This window comes from Vipera berus (assembly GCF_964194415.1).
Source record: "Vipera berus genome assembly, chromosome: 11".
Classification (NCBI taxonomy): domain Eukaryota; kingdom Metazoa; phylum Chordata; class Lepidosauria; order Squamata; family Viperidae; genus Vipera; species Vipera berus.
Genome location: NC_138214.1, coordinates 5,111,656 through 5,136,288, shown reverse-complemented (window position 1 = coordinate 5,136,288; position 24,633 = coordinate 5,111,656). Strand labels below are relative to the sequence as shown.

The 24,633-nt window shown below is 42.1% G+C and overlaps 1 protein-coding gene across 5 annotated transcripts in view; it reads right to left on the bottom strand.

Moving 5' to 3' along the window:
* STAG2 (STAG2 cohesin complex component) overlaps positions 1 to 21,894 on the bottom strand; it is a 51,726-nt gene extending 29,832 nt beyond the window's left edge. For 4 of the 5 annotated variants that reach the window (XR_014027603.1, XR_014027604.1, XM_081336788.1 and 1 more), the window contains exons 1-6: positions 21,668 to 21,894; positions 3,703 to 3,851; positions 3,280 to 3,358; positions 2,436 to 2,597; positions 1,507 to 1,603; positions 1,126 to 1,202 (exon numbers count right to left, since the gene is read on the bottom strand). Coding sequence is in view for 3 of the 5 variants with exons in the window: in XM_081336788.1 (XP_081192914.1) it covers positions 1,126 to 1,202; positions 1,507 to 1,603; positions 2,436 to 2,597; positions 3,280 to 3,358; positions 3,703 to 3,746 (459 nt within the window). In the remaining 2 variants the exon portion in view is untranslated. Of the gene's footprint in view, positions 1 to 1,125; positions 1,203 to 1,506; positions 1,604 to 2,435; positions 2,598 to 3,279; positions 3,359 to 3,702; positions 3,852 to 19,660; positions 19,707 to 21,667 lie in introns of those variants that run through there. The other variant, XM_081336787.1, reaches the window with a different exon arrangement.
* Between the last annotated feature and the right edge of the window lie 2,739 nt (positions 21,895 to 24,633).

Sequence of the window (24,633 nt, the reverse complement as noted above, 5' to 3'; positions counted from 1 at the left end):
ATGTGTCAATTGCACAAAAAGTAATGCATTCTCTTGCTAGTTAAAATATTAAAATGCCCTGATGAATCAAGAGAGATTTTATTCATCTTCCACACAGGTAACTGTCTCACAACAGCCAAGATTTGCATTTTAATCGCCATTTATTTTTCCCCCAATATTATTTTATTCTTCTTTTGCTCGCACACCAAAGACAACCAGAAAATAATAATTTTTTAAAAAGTTAACGTAAAAAAGATATATATATATATATATATATATATATATATATATATATATATATATATATATATATATATATATATATATATATATATATATACATATATACATATATACATATATACATATACATACATACATACATACATACATACATACATACATACATATATATATATATATATATATATATATATATATATATATATATATATATATATATATATGAAGTTAATGGTCGCTTAGCGACTGCCCCCAGGGTAATATGGTCACATTTTAGGCGCTTGGCAAACTGCCTGCAGTTATGGCTGTTTGCAGCATCCCTTGCTCACATAAATGTGACTTACAATGTTTTCTGCCGGAAACCAGCGTTTACAAAAAATGCCCACTGCTGACAATGGATTTGCTTAATGACTACAGTGTTAAACAACAAGTCGTTCACTGAACAGCTACCACAAAAAAAGCGTAAAATTGGGTGCAATCACCCACATGGTGACCCTTTTAATGACCAGCATGACTTATAACCATAATTCTGGGGTCAAATATGGTCATAAGGTGCGAAGTACCTGTATACAAAATTTTCCAATGATTTTTCATATACATCCTGTTAATAAATATTCTTAAAAGGGAAGTGCTAAATTGAACAGATACTCAAGCTAGTTGAAACATTGATTTATCACTGTCGCCAATGAATTGAGATTTCTTCTGCCCTCCAGGGTTAATTCTTCGCCTCCCACAAATCCATTTTTAAAAAAAAAACATTGCAGAAACAAAAACCACAAGAACACATTCATTTTCAACTGAAAGAACTGCAGTAAGTACTTCAGAGACATCTTAGTAAAAGGAATTGTACGACAAATATGGCAATCAGTTTTGAAAGTGTAAATTTAAACATGTCCATTTTACCTCGTCAAATTCTTCAGTCATTTTTCGAATTATTTCTGAATTTTGCATATGTCGAAACATCTCTGCTGTTACAACCCCTACAAATTACAGAATGGGAATACTATGAAATCTCAAACTTCAAAGTATAAAAAATGCTTAGGCAATAGTACTATAAAACAAAATGTGCCTTTTTCTGACTGAAATGTTTAAAATATATGGATGTACACAACTGTAATCTGATAAATCTACATATGATGATAATCTTTTTAAAGTGACATATTTTTTAACATATTTTTTTTACTATTTGTGATGGGAAGTCCTAAATGTAATGGGGTAGAAGGGATGTGAAGATTTTTATGAAATTAATATGGAATTAAACTCAACCCCAAATAGAAATCTTACCTTTGCAACCCGAGCACTGAATAAAGAAGTTGATGAGATCAAGGAGGGCTATATCTCTGTCATGTTTGTAGGACTCTATCCAATCATCCACCACAGACTAAGATAATAAACCAACATTTAAGTTAGGGATGCTTATTGTTACTATCCATATTCAAACACAAACACTTACACAATCACGACCCCCAAACTCTTTTTTCATACCCTGAGGTTTCCACGGTTCCCACTTCTCGAAAACATTTTTTCCAGAAACCAAAAATGGTATGTTAGTTTTTCCAAAGGAGGATGATAAACTTAAGCCAAAGTTACTCAAGGCTTACATATCAAAATCCTCATGTCTGCCTAAGGTTGATTTGTGACCTACTTTAATTTGTAACGGAGTTAAAACTTAAAACGGACACTTTCAAAATCAGAAACTAAAATAAAATGCATGTATTGTATGAAATTTCAATCTGTCCTGCAACTGTTTACAGTAGGGTAATTACAAGATGGATCTTCTTTTCAAAGCAAAGCAAAGAAATAAATCTTTATTATGGTCATAGACCAGCAATATCCACTTCTCTAGATGGAAACTATATTTTAATTAAAAACAAAAACAAAAACAGACATTTTAAAATAAAGCTGGAGCCCAAATCTCAAACAATGGTGTGCACCCAAGTAAACATACATACAAGTGCTTATCGTTAAAATCTATGGGAGAGCCAGCTGCAGAAATCTACTTGTTCACAAAAGAATGATTGCAGCAGCATTCTGTACAAACTCTGCTTAGTTTTAAAACTCTGTTGAACAAACAAACTTCAAATCATTGTTTCAATATTTGCTAAGAAATCTGGAATTGGAAGGACATTTTAAGCTGGAATTGACCTGAATCTGAAATAAGATTTTCTCCTTACTCTCAAAACAACTAAGCTTTTTTTAATAAGTAGAGTTACCTGCATAGCACTCTTGCCCATTTTAACAACTTCAAACAACATCATGTTTTCCACACCATTCTGCTGATGATGCCCATTCATTCGATTTAGACCACCAGCTTTTCCTCCTCCATTTCCAACTTTCACTTTCTCTCCTGGAGCCTTTTTCCCCTTTTTGCAGGTCTGTATGAATGACAAGCCCAGGTTATTCCTTAGCAACTTAAAAGGGTGTAAAAAAAAAGAACGTGCATTTTTACTTGAGTAAATGAATATGCTAAGGGAGTTTTGCTTGTTTATCTTTTTGTTAACTTTTCACTGTCACACTTGCAACGGGATGAGATCCCAAAACTTGCCCTAGTTCCTGCCCGCCTAGCAGTTTGAAAGCATGCAAAGTGATTAATAGGTACGACTTCGATGGGAAGGTAACACGTGTTCTGGGTGGCTTTGGAGTATAGCCATGCTGGCCTTGCGACCACAGAAATGGTCTCTGGACACCACTGGCTTCCTCAGCCAAGAAATGAAGATGAGCACCATGCCTTAGAGTCAGACACAACTTACTTTTTTAAACCTTTGGTCTGGCAATCCACTCATTGAAATGAAAATTTTATAAACACAATAAACATAAGGGGAGAACATGGATCCATGTGTTGCCAGCTATTTCAGTCAATTTTTGGAAACTTCATGAATGGTTTCCAATATTTAAAAGAGTTTTATGACATTCACCCTTACTGCACCAAATCCATTTGCATAATGCCACAAAAGCAGTAGTTTCAGATAACAAAATTAGTTACAATTTTATTTATAAAAGACTTCACTGTTACTCTTACAACTCCGTACGCAGGCTGAGAATGAGAGATACACACACCTTTCCTTTTCCTGGTTTCTGATTTTTTCCTTCTATATCTTCAAAGTCAGTATCTGAAGAAAAATGTGTTTCAGATTCCCTGGAAAGACATATTTCACATATTTATTTCACTTAAAATGTTTTTATCATTGCTTTGAGGCAATGTAATATACTCCGGACATGCTACGTTCACTTAAATGAGGTTTTTGAATACTGCATTCATGGGAAAGTATAGGAATTTTTTAAAAAATATTCAGTCACGGCTCAAGTGAAACGAGGAAATCCAACTTAGCAAGTTGCCAAAATTTACTAGTAAATGAAGGAATTATAGGAGATAATTTAAACAACAAACTAAAGAAACTATGTTTTTACTTTTTACAAAGAAAAGCAAAATGAAAATATTTTGTGACTCTTATTTGATATCGATAATTTCGAGTTACTTACTGAATTAGAGCAAAATTAGTTGTTGGTTCTTGAGCTGCTATCATTTCTTTATCATCTTCTGGGCTACTACTGTATTAGAAATACATTCAAAAAATAGTTGTTGATAATAGCCGTACTTGCTTGACACTTTCTTCTATTATTGTTGTTACCTGTCAAAAACAAAGTAACAATTAATGGAAGTTGTCCAATTTCCTGTGATTTGTTGCTTTGTTAATAATGCAACAATGTTTCCCCCTAACTTTTTTTAAAACTTTCTCTGGCTTTAATGACCATCCCAACTGTCTAGCTAAAATATGAAGAGTCTGAGTTTTCTATCTAAACAAATGCTCCAAAATTTTGAAATATGTCACGGGTACGTTACTAGAAAAATACTTCCAATCATCATTTCATTATTTTAGTCGTCCTTTTTGGAATCTTTTCTGAAGCTGTGTGGTAATTGTTGAAGGCTGGGTGACCCACAATTGTATACAGAAGTCCAGGGGCAGTCACTTTGCACATGTACATAAAAGCATCACAATACCGTTTCATTATATGAGTATTTCTGACCAAAATAATGCAAGTGGTATTATTTCCTTTAAAAACAATCGTTTCTATCTTTATTTCCCCCCCCCCACTTCTCAGATAGCAAGCTGTCATCACCACCATCTTCAGTAGCCTTCAGAGTGTTTAATTTGTGCAAAACTGAATCATATACACTTAAGGCTGCAATACTATCACATGACCATCAGACACTGCAACATCACAACTAGTGCTCATTCAACGCTGTTGTAAGTTAATGGCTGTGGAATGAGTGGTTGAGGACCACCTGTATCAGGACACTTTATCATTTCCCCTTCACTGGTAATAGAGGTGCTGTAATTTGAATACCTGGACTAAGCAGGTTACAACTGTTGACCTAAACCAGGGGTAGGCAACCTTGGCTCTTTGATGACTCGTGGACTTCAACTCCCAGAATTCCTGAGTCAGCGTGCCTCAACTTGGAAACCTCTCCCTTTCCCTTCAGCATGGCTGGCTCAGGAATTCTGGGAGTTGAAATCCACAAGTCATCGAAGAGCCAAGGCTGCCTACCCCTGACCTAAACAGTCCCTTCCAATTTTATAATAATGTGAGGACACTATTGAGAAACATGTGTTTCTCATGAGGAAACACAGCAAACTAAGTAGATTGCCAAGAAATGCATCAAAGATTATGTTCCGTCTGCAATGATTCAATGTGCATAGCTGTCCTGAATCAAATCTCAATATAACATCAGACAGGTTTTAAAAGTTCCGATTTCCACGTAAAATATTCCCTCCCCCAATAAAGATGACCTTCAAATTGCATAAACCTCTGACCACTTATTAAACTAACTCTTAAACTCCCATGCACCTATCTTTAAACATACATGATCAACTTTGATCCCAATCAAGGGAAACTAAAACCTAGATTTTTCTCTTTTTTTGGCTAAAATTGGAGAATTGCTCAGAGGTGAGAAAAGCTGCATTTCAAACTGCCACTAAGGGATGCTAAAACATAATCGGCTTATTTTTTTAAAAAAAGAAAATGTATCATGCTGAAAGATCACTTGGTGGAGCTGTAATCCAAAACTCAGCGAGACAGGTCACCCAGAGGTTGATCAAGCCACTTCTTGACAGGAAATACCGCCAAGCCAACAGAGAACTACATTATAGTAGATGTGTGCTTGTCAATTGTCTAAATAACATTTCTGAACTACGCAACGCCTTAACTGAACCGACTGGAATTTTTAGTAACGTACCTATCTATTCCTGCCCAAAAGCCACTTTAAAAATAAAAGTGGGGATGAGAGGGTATTTGCATGGTACAGAGGTTGCATTTTAAAAAAATCGATAGTTTGCATTTGTATATTGGTAAAGCTAATTCATTTATCTAAATCTTCCATGTAGTTATTTTTTTTAAAAAAAAAATAAAAGAATGGAAATGCAGTATTAAGTTTGCAAGGCTCTGCTCCACTTTTCTCAATCAGTATGAATTTTCCATTTTTGTTGAGTTTCAAATGATCCCTTCTCAAACTTGAAAACATTTAAACATTTGTATTTTAATAATACAAACAGTATACTTGCATGAACTGAACACTGAGACAATTGAAACTCTTAAGTGTTAAGCCCTCTGAATATCCCGGGGAATATGGATGTTTGATGTGGCTTCGCTGCAGGTTGCTAAATTCCAAGTTCAGTGAGGGAATACAGGGAACTCTGTTTATTATGGCTTAATCACACGCAGTGGTCAAAATATTTTATGACAAACTTATCACTTCTTTCAGCTGGATGTGTACAACTGCTGAAGAAAACTGGTTTTTTCACTAATTGCCTGTTTGTGTACATTGCTCAGGACATCTCAGATCACCTCAATCCCCAGGCTATATGGACTGGCACCGGGCCGCGACATGCCACAAACAGGGCCACGCAAACAACCGAAGCCCCATCTGTGGGCAGCATGCAAACCCACACACACACACCTGGACTGCTGAAAAACTGCTCTCCACGGAACCGGTCCCTGGTGCCCAAAAGGTTGTGGGGGGAGGGGTTTGCTGCACTAAGGTTATCCCTGTGCTCCAAGGTGGATAATTACCAGAAGGATTTCACAAATGTACACATATAGCTCTGTCATCTACTGACTAAATCAAAGCTCATCACGTAATATTCTCAACAAATCGCTATTCTTATCCAAACTATTCGTGATTAACCTCAAGTGGCTTTAGCAGGCTAGGACTGGACCTTCCTTTCTGATGTTTGTTTGCATGGAATTCCACTTATATTCCACCTGAAACTTGTGGTCTTGTATATAGCAAGGGCACTGTTAAAAACAAGGATGTGTTTTGGGTTAGCTATGGATAACAGGGATACACTTAATAATACTACAGGATGATTAATGTTGTCGACGATCAAAGGGCGGAAGTTCACATGGGAACTATTTACACAAAGTAGCTGGTTGGGATGCTCCATGCTTTACTCACAAGGCACCTTATGAGTAGTTCTGCCCTCCCTTCTACTACAATTAACAAGATTCAATTTCCATTTTATCCAATTATCTATGAGATTCTTTATCATGATCTCACCATGTTGAAGAGGAAAGAATCCTAAACAAGTCAGAACCCAAGCAAGGTTTTGTTTTTTTTTTACAACTGATGTTTGTCTCAGGATCCAAACGTATTAGGATTTTTAAGAAGCAGGCTATAATTTAACAAAGCTAAGTTAAGGCAAGTTTTTTGAAACTCTACCATTTTATTATGAACAGTATCTAGTTTCAGACTGTAATCATACAATTGTGAACAAAAGTTAACTGAAAAGTATTTGGGGATTGTAATTGTCATGTCTTGCTTCACATTTTATATTAACTGAAGAGTGCAAAGGACAGATTATATGTAAGTAAAGTATTAATTTTATTTCATTATCAGGTTTTGGAAAAATGAGAAAAATTATATGTTGCTTTATACAGGCAACACACAGACCAGATTTCACAATCATATCTTAAACAATTGATGAGATACACAGATTACATAGTGCAAATGAATAGCCTTTCTTTGAATCTACAAAATAGACATTTTGTTAAGCACATTCCCCAGCAACATAACGTAACTGATGTGCCTTTCTTCTGTGATTGTGCAGATTCTCCCACTCTGATACTCTAAAACCACAACCCTTATTTCTGGAAAGTATTTTTCCCAGGCTGGGAAAGGTTACCCTAAATGCCACCATTACTAAGAAGGATGTCCTATGGAATGAGTGCTTATGAGCAAATGAGAAAGCCAAAGGAAAGCAAGCAGGTTAGAGAAAATGATTCTCTTTGATTGGAGAAGTTTCCTCTTAGAGGTTTAATAGGTCCGACAAAGAGGAAAGAAACGGTTAACAAATGTCAAGTGATTTTATAAGCAAATTAATTGCAACTAGTTTTGTTGCTAATTCCTGGAAGAAGACCAGTCATGACTTGAATCCACTCTTGAGTGTGACAAAACAGCCCAAATATTGCAAAAGGCTGTCAACACTGTTTTGTTTAGATAGTCTTGTCAGTTATAATCTGTAAAGTTTCTTTTTTATAGTGATACTAAGCAGCCGTTTAATTTTTTATAGTTTTTTGATGCTTTGATTTGAGGTGACTGTTGTGTGTGTATGTGTGTATGTATACGTATGTGTGTATATACACACACACATACATACATACACACACACACGAATGATGTATTATATCCAACTATATGGATTCTAATCAACCAACACCATGTAACACCATGTAACATTAATATGTAATCTGATCATTTCAGTAAATTTATTTTTCCCAGAATGTTACAATTTGGATCAAAATATATTGTTTCCTTGATATGGCCATAATGCATGAAAACCTTCAAATTCCATAATACGATTAGTACTACTCAGTCACCCAGGAATAAAGATTTTTCCTACTTTACCAAACTTTAAGTTAACCCAGTAGACTTGCACCAAAAATTATACCTTTGTCTCTTAACACAGCTACCTGGCTTAGGGGTTCCCAGCAAGCCTACAGTGTCTTTCGCCAGAGTGTGATGATAAATAAATTGATGGGCCACATTTCCCTTTCTTTTTCCTAGTTCACTTTTAGATGTCAGTGAACATCCTCACTGCTTCCTAGGCTAAATTTACTCCTGCTGGTCTCCTACCACAGTTTTTTTTAAAGCTATAGTGACTGTGTCCTTCTTTTAATTATGATTAATTTTAGGCATCAAATGATTTTAGATTTAAATCCTATCCTTACTTATTTTTGTCTAAGATTCCACTTCAGTTTAAATTAATATTCTTTAGGTTTATAGAATAGAGTAACAAGAGTTGGAAGGGACCTTGGAGGTCTTCTAGTCCATCCCCCTTCTCAAGCAGGAAACCCTACACCACTTCAGATAAATGGTTGTCCAATCTCTTCTTAAAAACTTCCAGTGTTGGAGCATTCACAACTTCTAGAATACTAAAAAATTACACACTAAGATTAATGAGGGACATGATTTATGTGCTCAACAGATTTTCAATTTTCCAGGTCAAAATTTAGGCTGACAAATCCATACTTCTCAAGTTGCTCACTGTGTGATTGTTTAGAAATGGTATTATCTTGATTACTTTCCATTTTTGAAAGATGTTCTTGAACAGTTGCTTGTTTTATTATAACTCTGATCCAGGACAGGCAAGTTCAAGATTCTTTTTAATTACACACTCACTAAATGTCTACCCCACTGTGGGTGGACGGTTGGGGGATAATAATGTCTTGTTCTTATAACTGCACTAACTCAAAAGTATTGGAATGCCGTGAATTTTATATACTACCCCTACATTCCAGGGAGAAAAGGCAATATTTTAGTGCAAGTGAAAAAATGAAATTTAGCACCATGTATATTTTAATTATTAACTTGAATCATACAAAGGTAATGATTAACAATTAATGATCAAACTGGATTTTTTAAAAAAATTGTACGAACATTCATTTTACGTTCATTCTGAAGCTCATCAAAACAGCCAATCTTTCCACTTGAATATCTGAATTTCATAATCAACTTAACTTCAATTAAATATATATAATTTCAACATCCATTGATCTTATCAACAATTATCTACTGATCTTTTGTACGCCGCCTTCCCAAACATTCTGTTTAGCAAGGTGCACATATTGCAAAAAATTTAGAAGTGATTTACCACAAGACGGTATCTCTCCGGTACACATTTAGGCAGCCCAATTTTTTTCAGGCTCCCATAGAAGCCGAAAAAGATTTATGTTTCTTTAAAGAATCCAACCATTAAAGTTACTGCAACTTATAAAACAATACCATTGCTTTTTCAGACAGCGCAAAACCTGAAAAATGTTGGGTTTATCAGCAGAGGTAACCCAAAGCCCTCCTTTCAAATCAAGCACAGCACTATTAGCAACACTGGCACCCAAAACAAAAGGACAAGAGCACAAAGAAACGAACAGAATCAAGGAAGGATTACTTTGAGTTCCTCATACTATCCCCTTCCCCAAGACTAAGTTGTTTCTCCTCCTTTAATGGCTCCTGCATCCCTTCATCAAGGTATTTCTATATTTCCTGTACATACTTAGCAACAGCGCTTAAGACTTATATACCACTTCACAATGTTTTACAGCCCTCTCTAATCCTCTTGCCTTCCAACAATCTGGGTCCTCATTTTACCCACCTTGGAAGGCTGAGTCCACCTCCAGCCAGTCAGCATCAGACTCCAGACTGTGGGCAGAATTAGCCTGCAATACTGCACTCTAACCACTGCACCACCATGGCTCATACAGGAATAGAACCATCACCTTATTCTACCCTTTAGTAATACCTGTAAATAAAAGTTGATATGGTAGGAGAATCACCATTATATCAGAACCCAAGATTCAACTTCCGTCCCGTTATGTATCAGGATCAAGCCCAGAATGGCTCCAAATTGGTTATAACCATGACAATGTTCTGTGGTTGTAACAGACAATGATGATTAGCTTGCTTTTCTTGATTCATTTCAACTTTTATGGACAGGTTTGTTCTTTGAATCGGGCCCTCCAAATATTTTGAACTGCAATCGTTCCCAGCCACGATAGAGAATGCCTAATGGCAATTTGAACAGTAATCCAAAGTGTTAGAAGACTAACAAGCTATCTACCCCTATTCTAACTGGAGCATATGCAAGTAGAGAATGCATACGATGGCACCATCATTTTTAAAGCAAGTCAGGCCACACCTTCATCTAATTCAGTAGTGTCAACTTTGACTGGCTACAGCTTTCTTGACTTTGAAACAGGGTTCTTTGTGGTGATGTTTATAACTGAACCTTGGAGTATCAGCCTACAAAGTACATGTCCTGTCACTGTTTCTGATAAATGGATGCATAAAGCCAACTTATATAAAATGAAACCACCGACCCATGTTTTTTCACCAGAAATGGATTTCTAGAATAATTAATGCCAGTTTTTCAACGGTTTACCTACAGCTGTCAAGGGCTGATCTTAGGAACATTTGTCCAAAGCATTTCTGCTGAATTATGGCACTACCTCATGTTGCCACCTACGAGTTTCAGCCTCATGCAGTCTTGCCTTACTCCATGGACCATTAATAAGCAATTAATTGCTTCTAGCCATGGCAGCTGTATACTGTTGAACTAAATAGGTGTTTGGATTGTATAACACTGTCCTCTGAAGAATTAAGGAAGTGTAGACATTATTATGCTTGTTAGACATGAAACATAATTTCACTGAATGCTGAAAAAAGAATGCTAAGCTTTATTTGAGACATGTTTAAATGTAGATAATTCTTTTCAAATCACTTATCTTAAAGCTAACCTTTCAAAGTGAAGACTGTAGTTTTCTATTATAGTTATTCATTAGAGCAATTCTCATAAAAATGTTAGTGGAGATCTGCATTTCTAACATGTTACCAGTGGTTAAACCTAGTTGTTTTATCAATACTCTTGCTTCATTCCCCCAAACATTGGTATTCCCTATTACATGATTTCAGTTAGCAATGCCTGCTTGTGCAGAAAATGCAATATGTCATGTCAATTAAAGGAGTGCACAAAAATGCATCTTTCAGTGATTATGATTTTAAAAAGAAATGACACTGTCTTTAGCTCCATAATATTAGTCTACTTCTGGGAACATTAACTTTCATATGTACAATTAGTAAAGCTATACAATTACTCTCAGTATATTTATTTATTTATTTATTTATTTATTTATTTATTTATTTATTTATTTATTTATTTGTTTGTTTGTTTTTATAAACCGCCCTTCTCCCGAGGGACTCGGGGCGGTGTACAGAATAAGGTAGGCATACAGAATGAACAATAGTGAAAAAAACAATAGTAAAATACAAACTGGGACCCCAATTAGAGCTATCAGGCCAGGACGGACTGCTGGAACAGGTAAGTTTTTAATTCGCGTCGGAAGGTGCGGAGGTCGGGGGCCATCCGGATTTCGGTTGGTAAGCTGTTCCAGAGGGCTGGCGCACCCACTGAGAATGCCCTCCCCCTGGGGGCCACCAGCCGACATTCCTTGAGCGGTGGCACCCTGAGGAGGCCCTCTCTGTGGGAGCGCACAGGACGGTGGGGTGCTGACATTGGCAGAAGGTGCTCCCGTAGGTAGTCCGGACCCATGCCATGTAGGGCTTTGTATGTCATTGTTAGCACCTTGAACTTCACACGGGAGGCAACTGGAAGCCAGTGCAGGGCACGGAGGAGAGGTGTGATATGGGAGTATCGGGAGGCTCCCAAGAGTGTCCGTGCCGCTGCACTTTGCACCAGTTGAAGCTTCCGAGTGGATCTCAAGGGCAGCCCCATGTAGAGAGCGTTACAATAGTCTAGGCGAGAGGTCACAAGAGCATGGGTGACTGTACGTAAGGCATCCAGGTCCAGATAAGGCCGTAATTGGCGAACTAGTCGAACCCGGGAGAAGGCCCCCTTGGTCACAGCTCCTATGTGATCTTCCAGGGAGAGCTGCGAGTCAAGGAGGACCCCCAGGTTGCGGGCCCTATCAACAGGGGGTAGTAACTTGTCTCCGATGTTAAGGGATGGGATGTTCTGAGTATCCTGGCTTGCCGGTACGTACAGCCATTCAGTCTTGTCTGGGTTCAGTTGAAGCCTGTTCCTCCCCATCCATTCCCGGACCGCTTTCAGGCAGCGGGACATCACGTCGAGGGCATCACTGATGTTGTTTGGAGTTGAGATGAAAAGCTGGGTGTCATCAGCATACTGATGGTACCCTACTCCAAAGCTGCGAATGATCTCGCCCAGCGGTTTCATGTAGATGTTGAACAGGAGAGGCGAGAGGACCGACCCCTGAGGGACTCCGCAAGCGAGAGGCCTCGGGGTCGACCTCTGTCCCCCTGCCAACACCGACTGCGAGCGACCCTGGAGAAAGGAGGAGAACCAACGCAGAACCGTGCCTCCCACTCCCACTGTGAGGCGTCGCAGTAAGATACCATGGTCGATGGTATCGAAAGCCGCCGAGAGGTCTAATAAGACTAGGACAGAGGAATGGCCCCTGTCCCGGGCTCTCCAGAGATCATTTATCATTTATTAATATATCATTAATAACCAGTTATTTTATTTTGAAGTTTTCTAAACAGACGAGCTTTGTATTTTATAGACTTCTCCAAACCAAAAATATTAATTCAAACCTTGGGAAGAATTACATAAACAGGATAAACTAAATTTGTAAAATCAAAATGTAAGGATTTCCACATATTCCACTTATACAAAAAGCAGCAAAAATCAAAAGGGTTTGTGTTTATAGAAACCAAAGAAAACCACTTTTTTGCATTTTTTTCTTAACCAGTCCACAAGCATTTATACACCAATATGCCACTCCAAACAACTGATCTGCTCTGTAGCAGGAATATCTTCCAAATTTCAAAGTATTTTTCTTTTCCACAACTTTTTAGATTTAATGTATTAGAGCAGGGACCATTTGCATTTTATTTTTTAAGTTGCTCAGGGGACCTTTCAGGCTAAAGGAGAGGATATGAAACAAACATATAAGGACAAATGGATACTTACAAATTATTACTACCCCTTTGCATTTGCTAGAGGAGGGGAATCAGTGATAGCTAGCAACACAATAAAAAAACTGCATGGGCTCTGGGAAAGAAAGGACTGATTCCATTTCCCGTAGGATTTTCTTAACCCATTTGAAAGGCACCAGCCTCTATGAATCATACGTCACTTGCCAAATAACACATGTTTTGCCTTTAACAATCTGCTTGCTAAACCCAATAGAAACCTAAAAATTTTGCAGAAAGCAAAATATCACCAAATATCCCAGATACATGTATGTACAATACTGTACAGGTTACGTATATAAAATGCTGCAGCTCCATAGTACTTTCTGGATATAAGCTACTGTTCTTATGCTGAATTCTAAATTACCTAATGATCTACTTTGGCTGGAGTTCTAAGCAAAGTTTCCTAAAGGCAGCATGATTTTAACATATTGTACATAGAATTACACAGTAATTAAATAAAATATTTCAGAAATAAACAACCAAGGAGAATAAGGCCACTTCTTTTTGTTTCTCTATATACTATACCACAGGTCTGCAACCCGCGGCTCTGGAGCCGCATGCGGCTCTTTCAGCCATCTCCTGCGGCTCCCAGTCCTCTGCCATGCGCAGTCCAAAAAAAAATAAAAGTGGGACTAAACAATTTCTATCAATCAATTCAAATATGCAGGGTAGGCGCATATCTCGCCTTGGCTCCACTCTTCAGTGAAACCCTGTTCTGTGCATGTGCGCATGTACGCGCATGAGCACACATTTTTTGCGGCTCCCAGTTTTTCCTTTTGTGAGGGAACCGGTTCCGAGTGGCTCTTTCACTGTTTCAGGTTGCTGACCCCTGTACTATACTATATACCACCCCAGCACTAAATTCAATACTTATAGGTCAACACTAAAATACATAATAATAGTGACCTGAGTGCCTACCTGTATGGAATGCGAAGACACACAACAGGATTTAAATATACATGGATAATTTCTTCAGTATATATACAAAATGTATGTAAACTCAAAGAAATAGATTAAAAAACATCCAAAATTGCTAGGTTAACTGCAGATGGTTTTAAGCAGGGGTCTTCAAACTTGGCCCTTTTATGACTTGCGTGCCTGGCTGGGGAATTCTGGGAGTTGAAGTCCACAAGTCATAAAAGGGCCAAGTTTGAAAAACCCTGGTTTTAAGATTCACAAGGGGAAAGGGGGAGGAGAACAGTGGTGTTTAATCAGATACATTCAAGATATTCTATTTCTTCAGTCTTCTAAGGCCAAGTCTCATTCTCATCTCTATCAAACAATATGTAACTATCAATTCAGCTTTTCTGAGAGCAGAACATTAAGTCAAAGACGGAGTAAAATCCTGCTGAGCCCAAAGACATTATCAGGGCTAAGTTATGTATTAGCCGAATCAATAATTCACCAATCTAACTGTCCCACCTAACCTTCTTCCAATGGATCTGAAAAGCAGGTGCTATATAGTTTAAGGTTCCATGCTACATAAAGCCTTCAATAGGAAGACTACAAACTTTGGCCACCATAAGACCATGGGAAATGCATTTACATCCCATACTATACTGTTCCCAATACCCTGACTGCTAAGTATTTGAAGATGGGCTGCTGCTAATACCATTTTACTTTACAAAAGATGAAACACGATTTCCATTAAATACAAAAAAATACCGCCTGACATAAACATCACTACCCTGCTCTAAAAAGGCAATCTATTCTGCTTTGTTTCATTTTTCATGCACAAATAATTGTTTACACAAGCCTGAAATGTTAGGAGTTTAACTTTTTTTTTTGAAAGCAAGACACTTGCAAGACCCCTAAACATAAAGAAGAAGCAACAGTGTCTACATCAAGAGGTAGAATTGGTTTAGGACTAGGATGATTGCAGAATCAAAAAAGAAAAAGTTCTTTGACTTGACATTCGGCTAGGGCAGGGGTAGGCAACCTTGCCTCTTTTATGGCTTGTGGACTTCAACTCCCAGAATTCCTGAGCCAGCCATGCTGAGGAGAAAGAGAGAGGTCATAAAAGAGCCAAGGTTGCCTACCCCTGGGCTAGGGAAATCTTTGGCCCCTGCCGATTGGCGTGCAGCAATATAAACATAACAAATGGGAAAACTTTCCAAATTGTGGAAGCAGCAGCAAAGTGAACCAAACTCACTCCCATTAAAGCTAACAGGTGGTCTACAGGAGTTGGGATGTAACAGAGGGAATCAGCAGAGTGTTCTCTTACCCAAATTTCCATACAATAAAAAGTCAAGAAGTGATTAGATAACAAGTCATATAACCAGGAAAGTAACCAGTGTTGGTTCAAGAACTTATAAGATAAGAAAGAACTAAGTATGGTTTACCTATATTCTATTTTATTTTTTATGTAAAATTGTCCTTTTTATTAGTGTATAACATAAAATACAAAAATACAAAGGCAAGTAATAGCAGAGATAGGAGAGAGAACAGAGAAGGAGAAAGTGTGGGGGCGAAGGGAAAAAAGAAAGGGCCTTGAATTCTGACTCCCTTTGGTGCAGTAGAATAAGATAGTAACATCAAACCTCCACTTTTTACTTTCACATAAAAGTATGGTTTATCAATCCTTCTCCAACTAACAATGTTCTACCAACTTCTTCACTGAAAAAGAAATTAAACTAGGGATTTCTAGCAAGGGCAAATACTGTCTATAAATCTACCAAAGAACTCTTTACAGGCCTGAAGAACTGCCAAGAAGGGTAAGGTCATAATAAAATTGTTCAAGCAGGTCTAAGTGAACGTAATAAATCAAAGCAAAATAAACTATTTGGGTATGGATAAAAAAAAATCCAACCCATGACTCAAATAATAATTCTAAGCTTCAGTAACCCATTCCTGTAAGAAAACTAGTATTTTGTAAAAGATTATAAAATATATAAACGTGTTTATCAAACTGTGATGAGTGTGTGAATACTTAAATTGATGGAGCTGATTAACAGTATAACAGAGGGCCTATTTCTGTTCAAGTCTGTAGTTAAATGGCTGAATAGCTACATCACTTTAGCAAGTGACCCAATCCTAATATGGTGAAACGATATGGCATAATAAATTTATAACCAGGAGGATCTGACTTGAAACTATGACAGAACTTACAGTATATTAAGTGCTTATCTGTACAATGAATAATAGGAATGCTTTTCTACGCAGAACGTTATGAATTTGAGGAATGAAATATGCTTTCTAAAAAAACTAAATACCGTAGATTCAGAAAATATGAAGTAAATGTGCTTAGTAAAGAGCAACTGTCAAATATACATTATCTATTCTAGGGTATTATATCTCACATGCATATGAAATACTTATCATCTGCAAACAGTCCTTACTCTGGAGACTACTAAATTGGCACTTCAGTTTTAAAAAAAACCCAGTGAATCAGGAACTTATTCACTTGCCTATATAACAACTGTTAATGGGGTCAAACCTTACTTTCCAAAGGTAAATTATTTAAATGGTAATTCACAAACTAAGGTAATTTGAATGACCTAGAATACATGAGTTTCAATAATAGCAACGTATATAAGATTTTAAGATAGGAAAATAATCTGGGGAAATACAAAAACAAAAGGATACCAGCAGCTTTAGGATATTTTTTTGTCTTCTCAGCACACAAAGAATCACGTCAGGTATGGACAACCTCTCCCCCCCCCGCCCCGCCCAAGTATATATATAAAATGAACAGAAAAGTTGCATTTGCAATTTCTATTTAATAGGAAAACAAGAGAAAATCAATTTTTCCATACTGTTAATGTTAGAGCTCTCTTTGAAACATGAAATTAAGCATACTGTATACTGAACTTAACGTACATAAAAGCCAATAACATTTGGGGGGTATTACTTATGAGCTGCAAATGACTGCAGGTTCAAATAAATTGAAAGAGGTGAATGTGAGAACATCACTCCCACACTTCCAGAAACAGATCCACAACACAGAATTCTCAAAAAGAAAAATATTTCCTCAGAACCTGCATATGCCAAGATTACGTCCATATATCAAAGGTGCCAAAGGAAAATAAACTGACAGCTGATAAAAATATTACTTATTTTCTAATGAGTAAAATTATCTAAATTCTTAAAACAATCCTACATTCAAGCCATTACATATTTATATTTTTCACAACTTATTTCACCAAATCTGAATCATTCTGCTAAAATGTAAATGACTCAATAGCTCATGTTGTCATTTTGTTATCAGACTACGTAGATCTGTGTTCATAACCTTATCACCTGAGATTTTGGAATAAACGCTGGGATAGCCTTCCCATAGATGTTTGGAAGAGTACACTTAAAAAACAACAACTACCAGTTCTGTTAACCAGCACAGTAATTCTCACACTTGAAAAACAAAATTCCAATCACACCTACATCAGCTTGTGATTCTGAAATGAATTTACATTGGAAAAGTTCAACTAAATTATGATTTCAGTCATTATTTCAAAAAACTGCCACATATATTGGGATATGCAAAGTAACACAGATTCACTAGGGTAACTGAAATTTAACCTCCCATATTTTTCAAGAAATAATTAACTTGCTTTGTTTCTTTACTGGAGAAAAAAACACAACAAACACAACTTCCAAATCATAACTGTTTTCCATGTCTTGTTAACAAAACAATGGACAGCAACAAGTGGCGTTACAGTTGTCATATGTTTTGGAGACAAGGTAAAAGACTGCGCTTGGGATTTATTACAGCAATGTTATAAGTAAAATTTTATTTAATCACTAAGGATATTCACACAAACTTTCACAAGAGTGTCTTCTTCTAGTATCCATGAAAAGGGATGTGTTGGAGAGAGAAAAGTACATAATTGGATGTTTTAATCCTAATTGGTGATTTGGAGGCTAGGAAAAACTAAGCGTGCTACTACTTCTGCCAATTCAGTCTATTGCCACCTTAAATGCCACTTTGGTATGGTGGCTCAAAATCCCACCTAATCCACTGCTGGAATAAATGGTAGAATCTTGATGCTTCACCCATCAGCCATTTTTCTTGCTCACAAAATCGAAACACTTTCCCAGAAGTTTGCACATATTCCATAATTAACAGATGTTTTATAAGCTTTCAATGTTCTCGTTACATAATGGAAAACACAGCCTTGCTCTTGAGGGATAGCCAGCCTTTTCTTTACAATGTAATTTTAATTTTAGGGGGGGGGAGGCACTAAGACATTTGGAGGATGGCAAAAAAAAGGAAAAATGGAAAAAAAAGAGAGCCAGGCACAGCCTAAATTGAAAAGCAGGGAGGGCATACTTGAGCCCAGACCAGACATCCTCAGTAAAAGTTCTGCCCTAAAAGCCTCAGGATGAACTTTATGGGGTGCCCCCCCCATAACGCAGCAGCTTCTTACACCAAGCGTCCCCAAGAAGGACACCTTAACATCTGCTGCCTGGCCAATAACCCCAAAGTTTTGGCAACAAGAGACCTTCCAAGCTCAGCTTCAAAGGAAGGAGGGCCGACGGGTGCTACTCCGGGGGGCCCCCTCCTCAAGCGGACGCCCACCCACTGGGCTCCCTATAAACCCAGAGGCCTCTCTCTGCCTGCTGCCAGCCAGAGAAGAGGGGAGGGAGAAGGCCAGGCGGCTGCCAAGCAGGCCCCACCATCCAGAAGAGCCTGTGACGCACTTCGGTAACCTGAGTCCCCTCCCTCGCTCCCTCCCCGCGGGCTGGCAAAAAGAGGGAGCAGGGGGGGAGGGGAGAGCCGGGGGGGGGGGCTTTCCAACAAGGAAATGCGGGGCTGGCCAGCCGTCGGCGCCAAGCCCGCCAGCCCCGGGCCGGGCCGAAGGAAACAAACACGGGGTGTGGCAGCCCAAGGCGCCTCCTCCTTGGAGGACAGGAACCGCCGAATAAGGACTGCTGCGGCCACGGCGTGGGAAGCCTCGGACGGCCGCCGGCCGAGCCAGCCCAGGCCTTTGGACGGGCCCCGCTCGCCCTGGCCGGAGAGTGAGTCAGGAGGGGTATCCCAGCCTGGGCTGGAGCCTCGGCCTCAGAGGAGGAGCTCAAGTCCAAGGCTCCTTCTCGCCTCCACGTCCCTAAAGAAATCGGCCGGAGCGCCTTCCCAAACCCGAAAGGTCGGGGCTGCTTCTTTGCCTTTCTTGCCCCCCCCGTCCTCCTCCTCCTCCTCCTCCACTTCTTTGGATTTCCTACCGGTCGCCCAGAAAGGCCTCCCTTGTTAAGGAGGGAGGGGGAAAGTGGCCTGGGGTCAATTCCAAAAGAAAGCCCCACCGGTGCAACTCCTACCTGGACCAGACCTCGCTTCGGACTGCGCGCGGGAAGGGGGGTGGGGGGGGAGAGAAATCAACATCTCAAACCAAAACTGGCGCCAAAAAGGGGGGGGGAGGCCGAAACCTGGGAACGGCCTGCCGCTTCCGCCCCCTCCCCTCCCCTCCCCCCCCGGCAGCCCCCCAGCGGCGCGCCGACCTGACCAAGTCCCCGGGAGAAGGGCCGCTTTCCGCCCTCCCGGCCCGAGGAGCCAAAGCGGCCCCCTTAAAGAGAGCGGAGGGAGGGAGGGGAGGAGGCGACGTGTCCAAAGCGCCGCTGGAAAGCCGGCAGAACTCGCGGAACGGCTCGCGCAGCCCTCCCGCCGGGCGCAGACGGAGGAGAGGGACCGGGGCGAGGGGAGGGGAGGAGCGAGGGCAGAGGGGGATAAAGCTCGGGGTCGCCAGACGGGGAAGCCGAGGGGGTTTCGGCCCAGGATCCCCCGCTGGAGGGCAAAGGCGGCGCCGTCCTCCTCACCTGGCAGGGCCAAAGGGGGCCTCGCAGCGCTTCTGCCCCGGAAAGGGGCGCCCGCGCGACTCCCCGCACTCCCAGGCCTCTTTGGGAGGGGGGGCAGGCCAAACTAGCCCCCCAAGTAACAACTCTTTCCCCCTTTGGAGGCTGTCGAGGGCCCCAAGAGCCCCTTCGTTTGAGGAAGGAAGGAAGGAAACACAAACAAGGCAGGTCTGGAGGGAGGAAATGAGTGAGGAAAGAAGGAAGGTTGGAAACTAGGAAGGAAAATAGGTGACGGAAGGTAGGAAAAATAGAAAGGTAGGAGGGAAAAGGAAGGAAGGGAAGTAGGCAGGAAGGAAAGGCGGGAGAAAGGGAAGGAAACAGATGAGGGAAGGAGGGGAAATAGGAAGGAAAATAGATGAAGGAAAGAAAAATAAAGGTAGGAGGGGAAAGGAAGGGGGAAAAAAGAGTTTGGCGGCCGAGGATCCCCGCCGCTCCTTCTCCCTCTGGCCCCGACACCGCACACCCCCGGGAAGGAAGGAAATAGATGAGGAAAGAAGGGAAGAAGGGGGGAAAATAGATAAAGGAAAAATAAAGGTAGGGAAAAGGAAGGAAGGGAAGTAGGCAGGAAGGAAAGGCGGGAGAAAGGGAAGGAAGGAAGGAAATAGATGAGGAAAGAAGGAAAATAGGAAGGATAATAGATTAAGGAAAGAAAAATAAAGGTAGGAGGGAAAAGGAAGGAAGGGAAGTAGGCAGGAAGGAAAGGCGGGAGAAAGGGAAGGAAGGAAGGAAATAGATGAGGAAAGAAGGGAGGAAGGAGGGAAAATAGGAAGGAAAATAGATGAAGGAAAGAAAAATAAAGGTAGGAGGGAAAAGGAAGGAAGGGAAGTAGGCAGGAAGGAAAGGCGGGAGAAAGGGAAGGAAGGAAGGAAATAGATGAGGAAAGAAGGGAGGAAGGAGGGAAAATAGGAAGGAAAATAGATGAAGGAAAGAAAAATAAAGGTAGGAGGGAAAAGGAAGGAAGGGAAGTAGGCAGGAAGGAAAGGCGGGAGAAAGGGAAGGAAGGAAACATGAGGAAAGAAGGGAAGAAGGAGGGGAAATAGATGAAGGAAGGAAAAATAAAGGTAGGAGGGGAAAGGAAGGGGGAAAAAAGAGTTTGGCGACCGAGGATACGAATCCCCGCCGCTCCTTCTCCCTTTGGCCCCGACACCGCGCACCCCCGGCCCGCCTCCGCGCGTGGGGATACCCGGCACGCGTCTCCCCCTCCCCCACACCGGGGGCAGCGCGTGTCTGCCTGTGTGTACGTAGCGCGTGTGTATCCGACCAGGGCGGACGCCTTTCCCAAACCCCGCGGGGCTGGGGGGGGGGCAGAGCCGAGGGCCCGGCCGCCCCGTTTCCGCTTCCCTTCCTCCCCAAAGTGAGCGGGGGGGGGCGGGAAGCGCCTCCATTTTCTCGGCCAGCGGCGGGCGGGGCCGGGCGAGCGAGGGGGCTCCGGCCGTGGGGAACCCCCTCCCGCCGCGGCCTGCTGGGCCTGCTCGGCCCCGCGTCCTCCATCTTGCCTGCCTGCCTGCCTGCGCTCGGCCTCCCTCCCTCCCCCGCCCGCACCCAGGCCCGGAGGGAGCCGCGCCGAGAGCCGCCCGGGCCGAGGGCTGCCCGTCCACGCGGGGGAGAGCCGCCCCCGACTTCGCCAAGCTGCCTCGACCCCGCGCTGCAACTTACCGCCGCGTCGCCCGGAGTGGCAGGCTGCCTGGCGAGGGCGGGCGGGCGGCCTGGCCGAGCGGGCCTGCCTGGGGCTCCTCCGCGCGCCTTTTTCCCCCGCCCTTCCGCGCCTCCGCCGTCGACCTTCCGGCCTTGCTTTCTTCCCAGGAGCCGAGGCCGCGCGCGAACTCGCTCTCCCGCTTTCCCTTCTTCTTCTTCGGCGGCGTCGTCTTCTTCCTTTTACCTCAAGACACTTCCCAGGCCTGAGTGAGGCCCGCTCGGCGGGAAATAATCCAACAGGCCGCCGGAGGAGGAGGAGGAGGAAGGCCGAAGCGAGGCCTACTGGAGGAAAGGGCGGCGGAGGAGGGGGGCTCTCTCTCTCCCGGTGTGAGCGCGGGGAGGAGGGCAGCGAGGCGGGCGGAGGAGTCGATTCGGCGGCGGCGGCGGCGGCGGCGCAGGGGATTGTTTGGGGTGCTCGCAGCTCGGCGGCTGGCGAGGGAATGGAGGGCGCAGGCGCCACCTGGCGGCCACCGAGCTCGCCACGTTAGGCCGGGCCTAGAGCGGCACCTGCTGGGAGGACTCAGGAATGCAGGATGGGGAAGGGGGAAGGGAAAGAGCGTGTGTGTGTGCGCGCGCGCGCGCGCGCTCAGCCAAACGGCCCCTTGTGCTCGGTCCGGGCTGGCGGAGAAACGGGGTAAACAAGGTGCCGCGCAGGCGCTGTCTTTCTCCCCCGCCCCTTGTCGATCGAATCGACACGCCCTCCTCCCCGCTCTGACGTCATCGGCCCTCGAGGTCCCGCCCATGCCTGTTCTGCCTTGGAGATCGCAGGGAGTGCTGAGCGGCACGTAGCGCCCTGGGCGGGGGGAGGGGAGAGAGGGGGGGGCTTGGCCCCTAATCCTCAAGGGGGGGAGGCAAAAAAAGAGTGGGGGGGGGCTTTTTGGCTTTGCAAGCAGCTTCAGCTGTAATCGAGCTCCTGCAATCAAAAGGTTCCTCCAGAGCAGGGTTTTGTCAACCTCGGCAGCTTTAAAGGGGGAGGATGGACTTCAACTCCCAGAATCCCCTAGCCAGTCTTGCTTATGATCTCCGCCATAGCTGTTAAGCGAGTCATTGCAGCGGTTAAGTCAGGGCTCCGCAACTTTGGCTCTTGTATGACTCGTGGACTTCAACTCCCAGAATTCATGAGCTAGCGCAGCTGGCTCAGGAATTCTGGGAGTTGAAGTCCACGAGTCATAAAAAGAGCCAAGATTGCCTACCCCTGGGTTAAGTGAATCATGCGGTTGTTAAATGGCTTCTCCCTCCTGATTGACTTCCCTTGTTGGAAGCCGGCTGGAAAGCTTTGCATACGGTGATCATGTGACCTTGGGGCAGTGCAACCGTTGTAAGTACATGCCAGTTGCCAAGCTCCCGAATTTTGCAGGAGGCTCCGGTGCTTGTGAGTGTGAAAAGAGGTCAGGGCACTCTTTTTAGTGCCCTCCTCATTTTTTTATTTTTTTATTTTTTTAAAAATCCCATTTATATCCCGCCTTTCTCCGAAGACTCAGGGCGGCTTACAATTTAAAGCACAAATCAATGTGCTTAGCAATAGCCTTCATTCTATGTATATGCCTGCTTATTAGGGCTTATTTTGACTTTGCTTGTCAAAACATCATCATGTAACTCTGGAACGTTGCAACCGTCATAAAAATGAGCCAATTGTCAAGTATCCGCATGTAAATCACGCGACCAGTGGGGTGCTACTACGGTCATGTGAAAAACAGTGGTCGCTTTTTTCAGTGCCGTAGTTAACTTGGAACAGTCACTAAATGAGCCGTTGTAAAGTTGAGACGACCTGTATTGAAGCTCACACAATTCTTCCTCTCTTTCCCATCCCTGGTGATGTCCCAGATTTTAATTCTGCGGCTGCAAGAATTAGATCGGCTATTGCAAGGGAATTCACCAAAGCATTTGCACCGAAGGGCCACCCTACGAAAAAGGAAGCGGCACATTAAGAGTACGGCTCACGAGCTTTCCAACTCTGCAATTATGCCGTGACCCGATAGGATTCAGAGCTAGTTAAAAGCAGCGTTGCTTATTGAGCCTCTGAATCACGTAATGTAGCATAATTTGATCTCCAACTGCATTTTTTTTTGGTCATTTAAATAATGAGTCAAGGCCTTTATTTCGGGCAGATAAATCTACTCACAGCCGTCATGCAATAACAGTCAAACATCCCGTAAGTGAGCTGAATGCCACAATATAAATACCTCATTGCTGATCCGATCAGCAATTCTACGAACTATACATGCCATTAATGGAGGTCTGTAGTGCTTTTCACAGTAACCTGCTAGTGGAGAAAGCAAGATCTGTGCATTACCTCTACAATGCTGTACATACTGAGCAATAGAATAGGAATAGGAATAGGAATGGAAAATAGAATAGGATAGGATAGGATATGGAAGGGACCTTGGAGGTCTTGTAGTCCAGCTCCCTGCTCAAGCAGGAGAACCTATACTATCTCAGACAAGTGACTGTCTAGCCTCTTTTTAAAAATCTCCAGTGATGATGGAGTGCCCACAATTTCTGGAGGCAAGTTGTTCCACTGGTTCATTGTCCTCACTGTCAGGAAGTTTCTCCTTAATTCCAGGTTGCTTCTTTGATCGGTTTCCAACCATCGTTTCTCATCCTTCCCTCTGATGAATAACGTGAACCCCACCCGCTCTTCTTTGTGGCAGCCCCTGGAATACTGCTATCATGTCGCCCCTATTTCTTCTTTTCCTTAGAGTAGCCAAATCCAAGTCCCGCAGCGCTTCTTCCTATGTTTTAACCTCCAGGCCTCTGATCATCTTAGTTGCTCTTCTCTGAATTTTTTCCAAACTCTCAACATCTTTTCTGTGATATGGTGACCAAAATTGGCTGCAGTATTGCAGGTGTGGTCTGACTAGGGCAGGGGTAGGCAACCTCGGCTCTTTTATGACTCATGGACTTCAACTCCCAGAATTCCTGAGCCA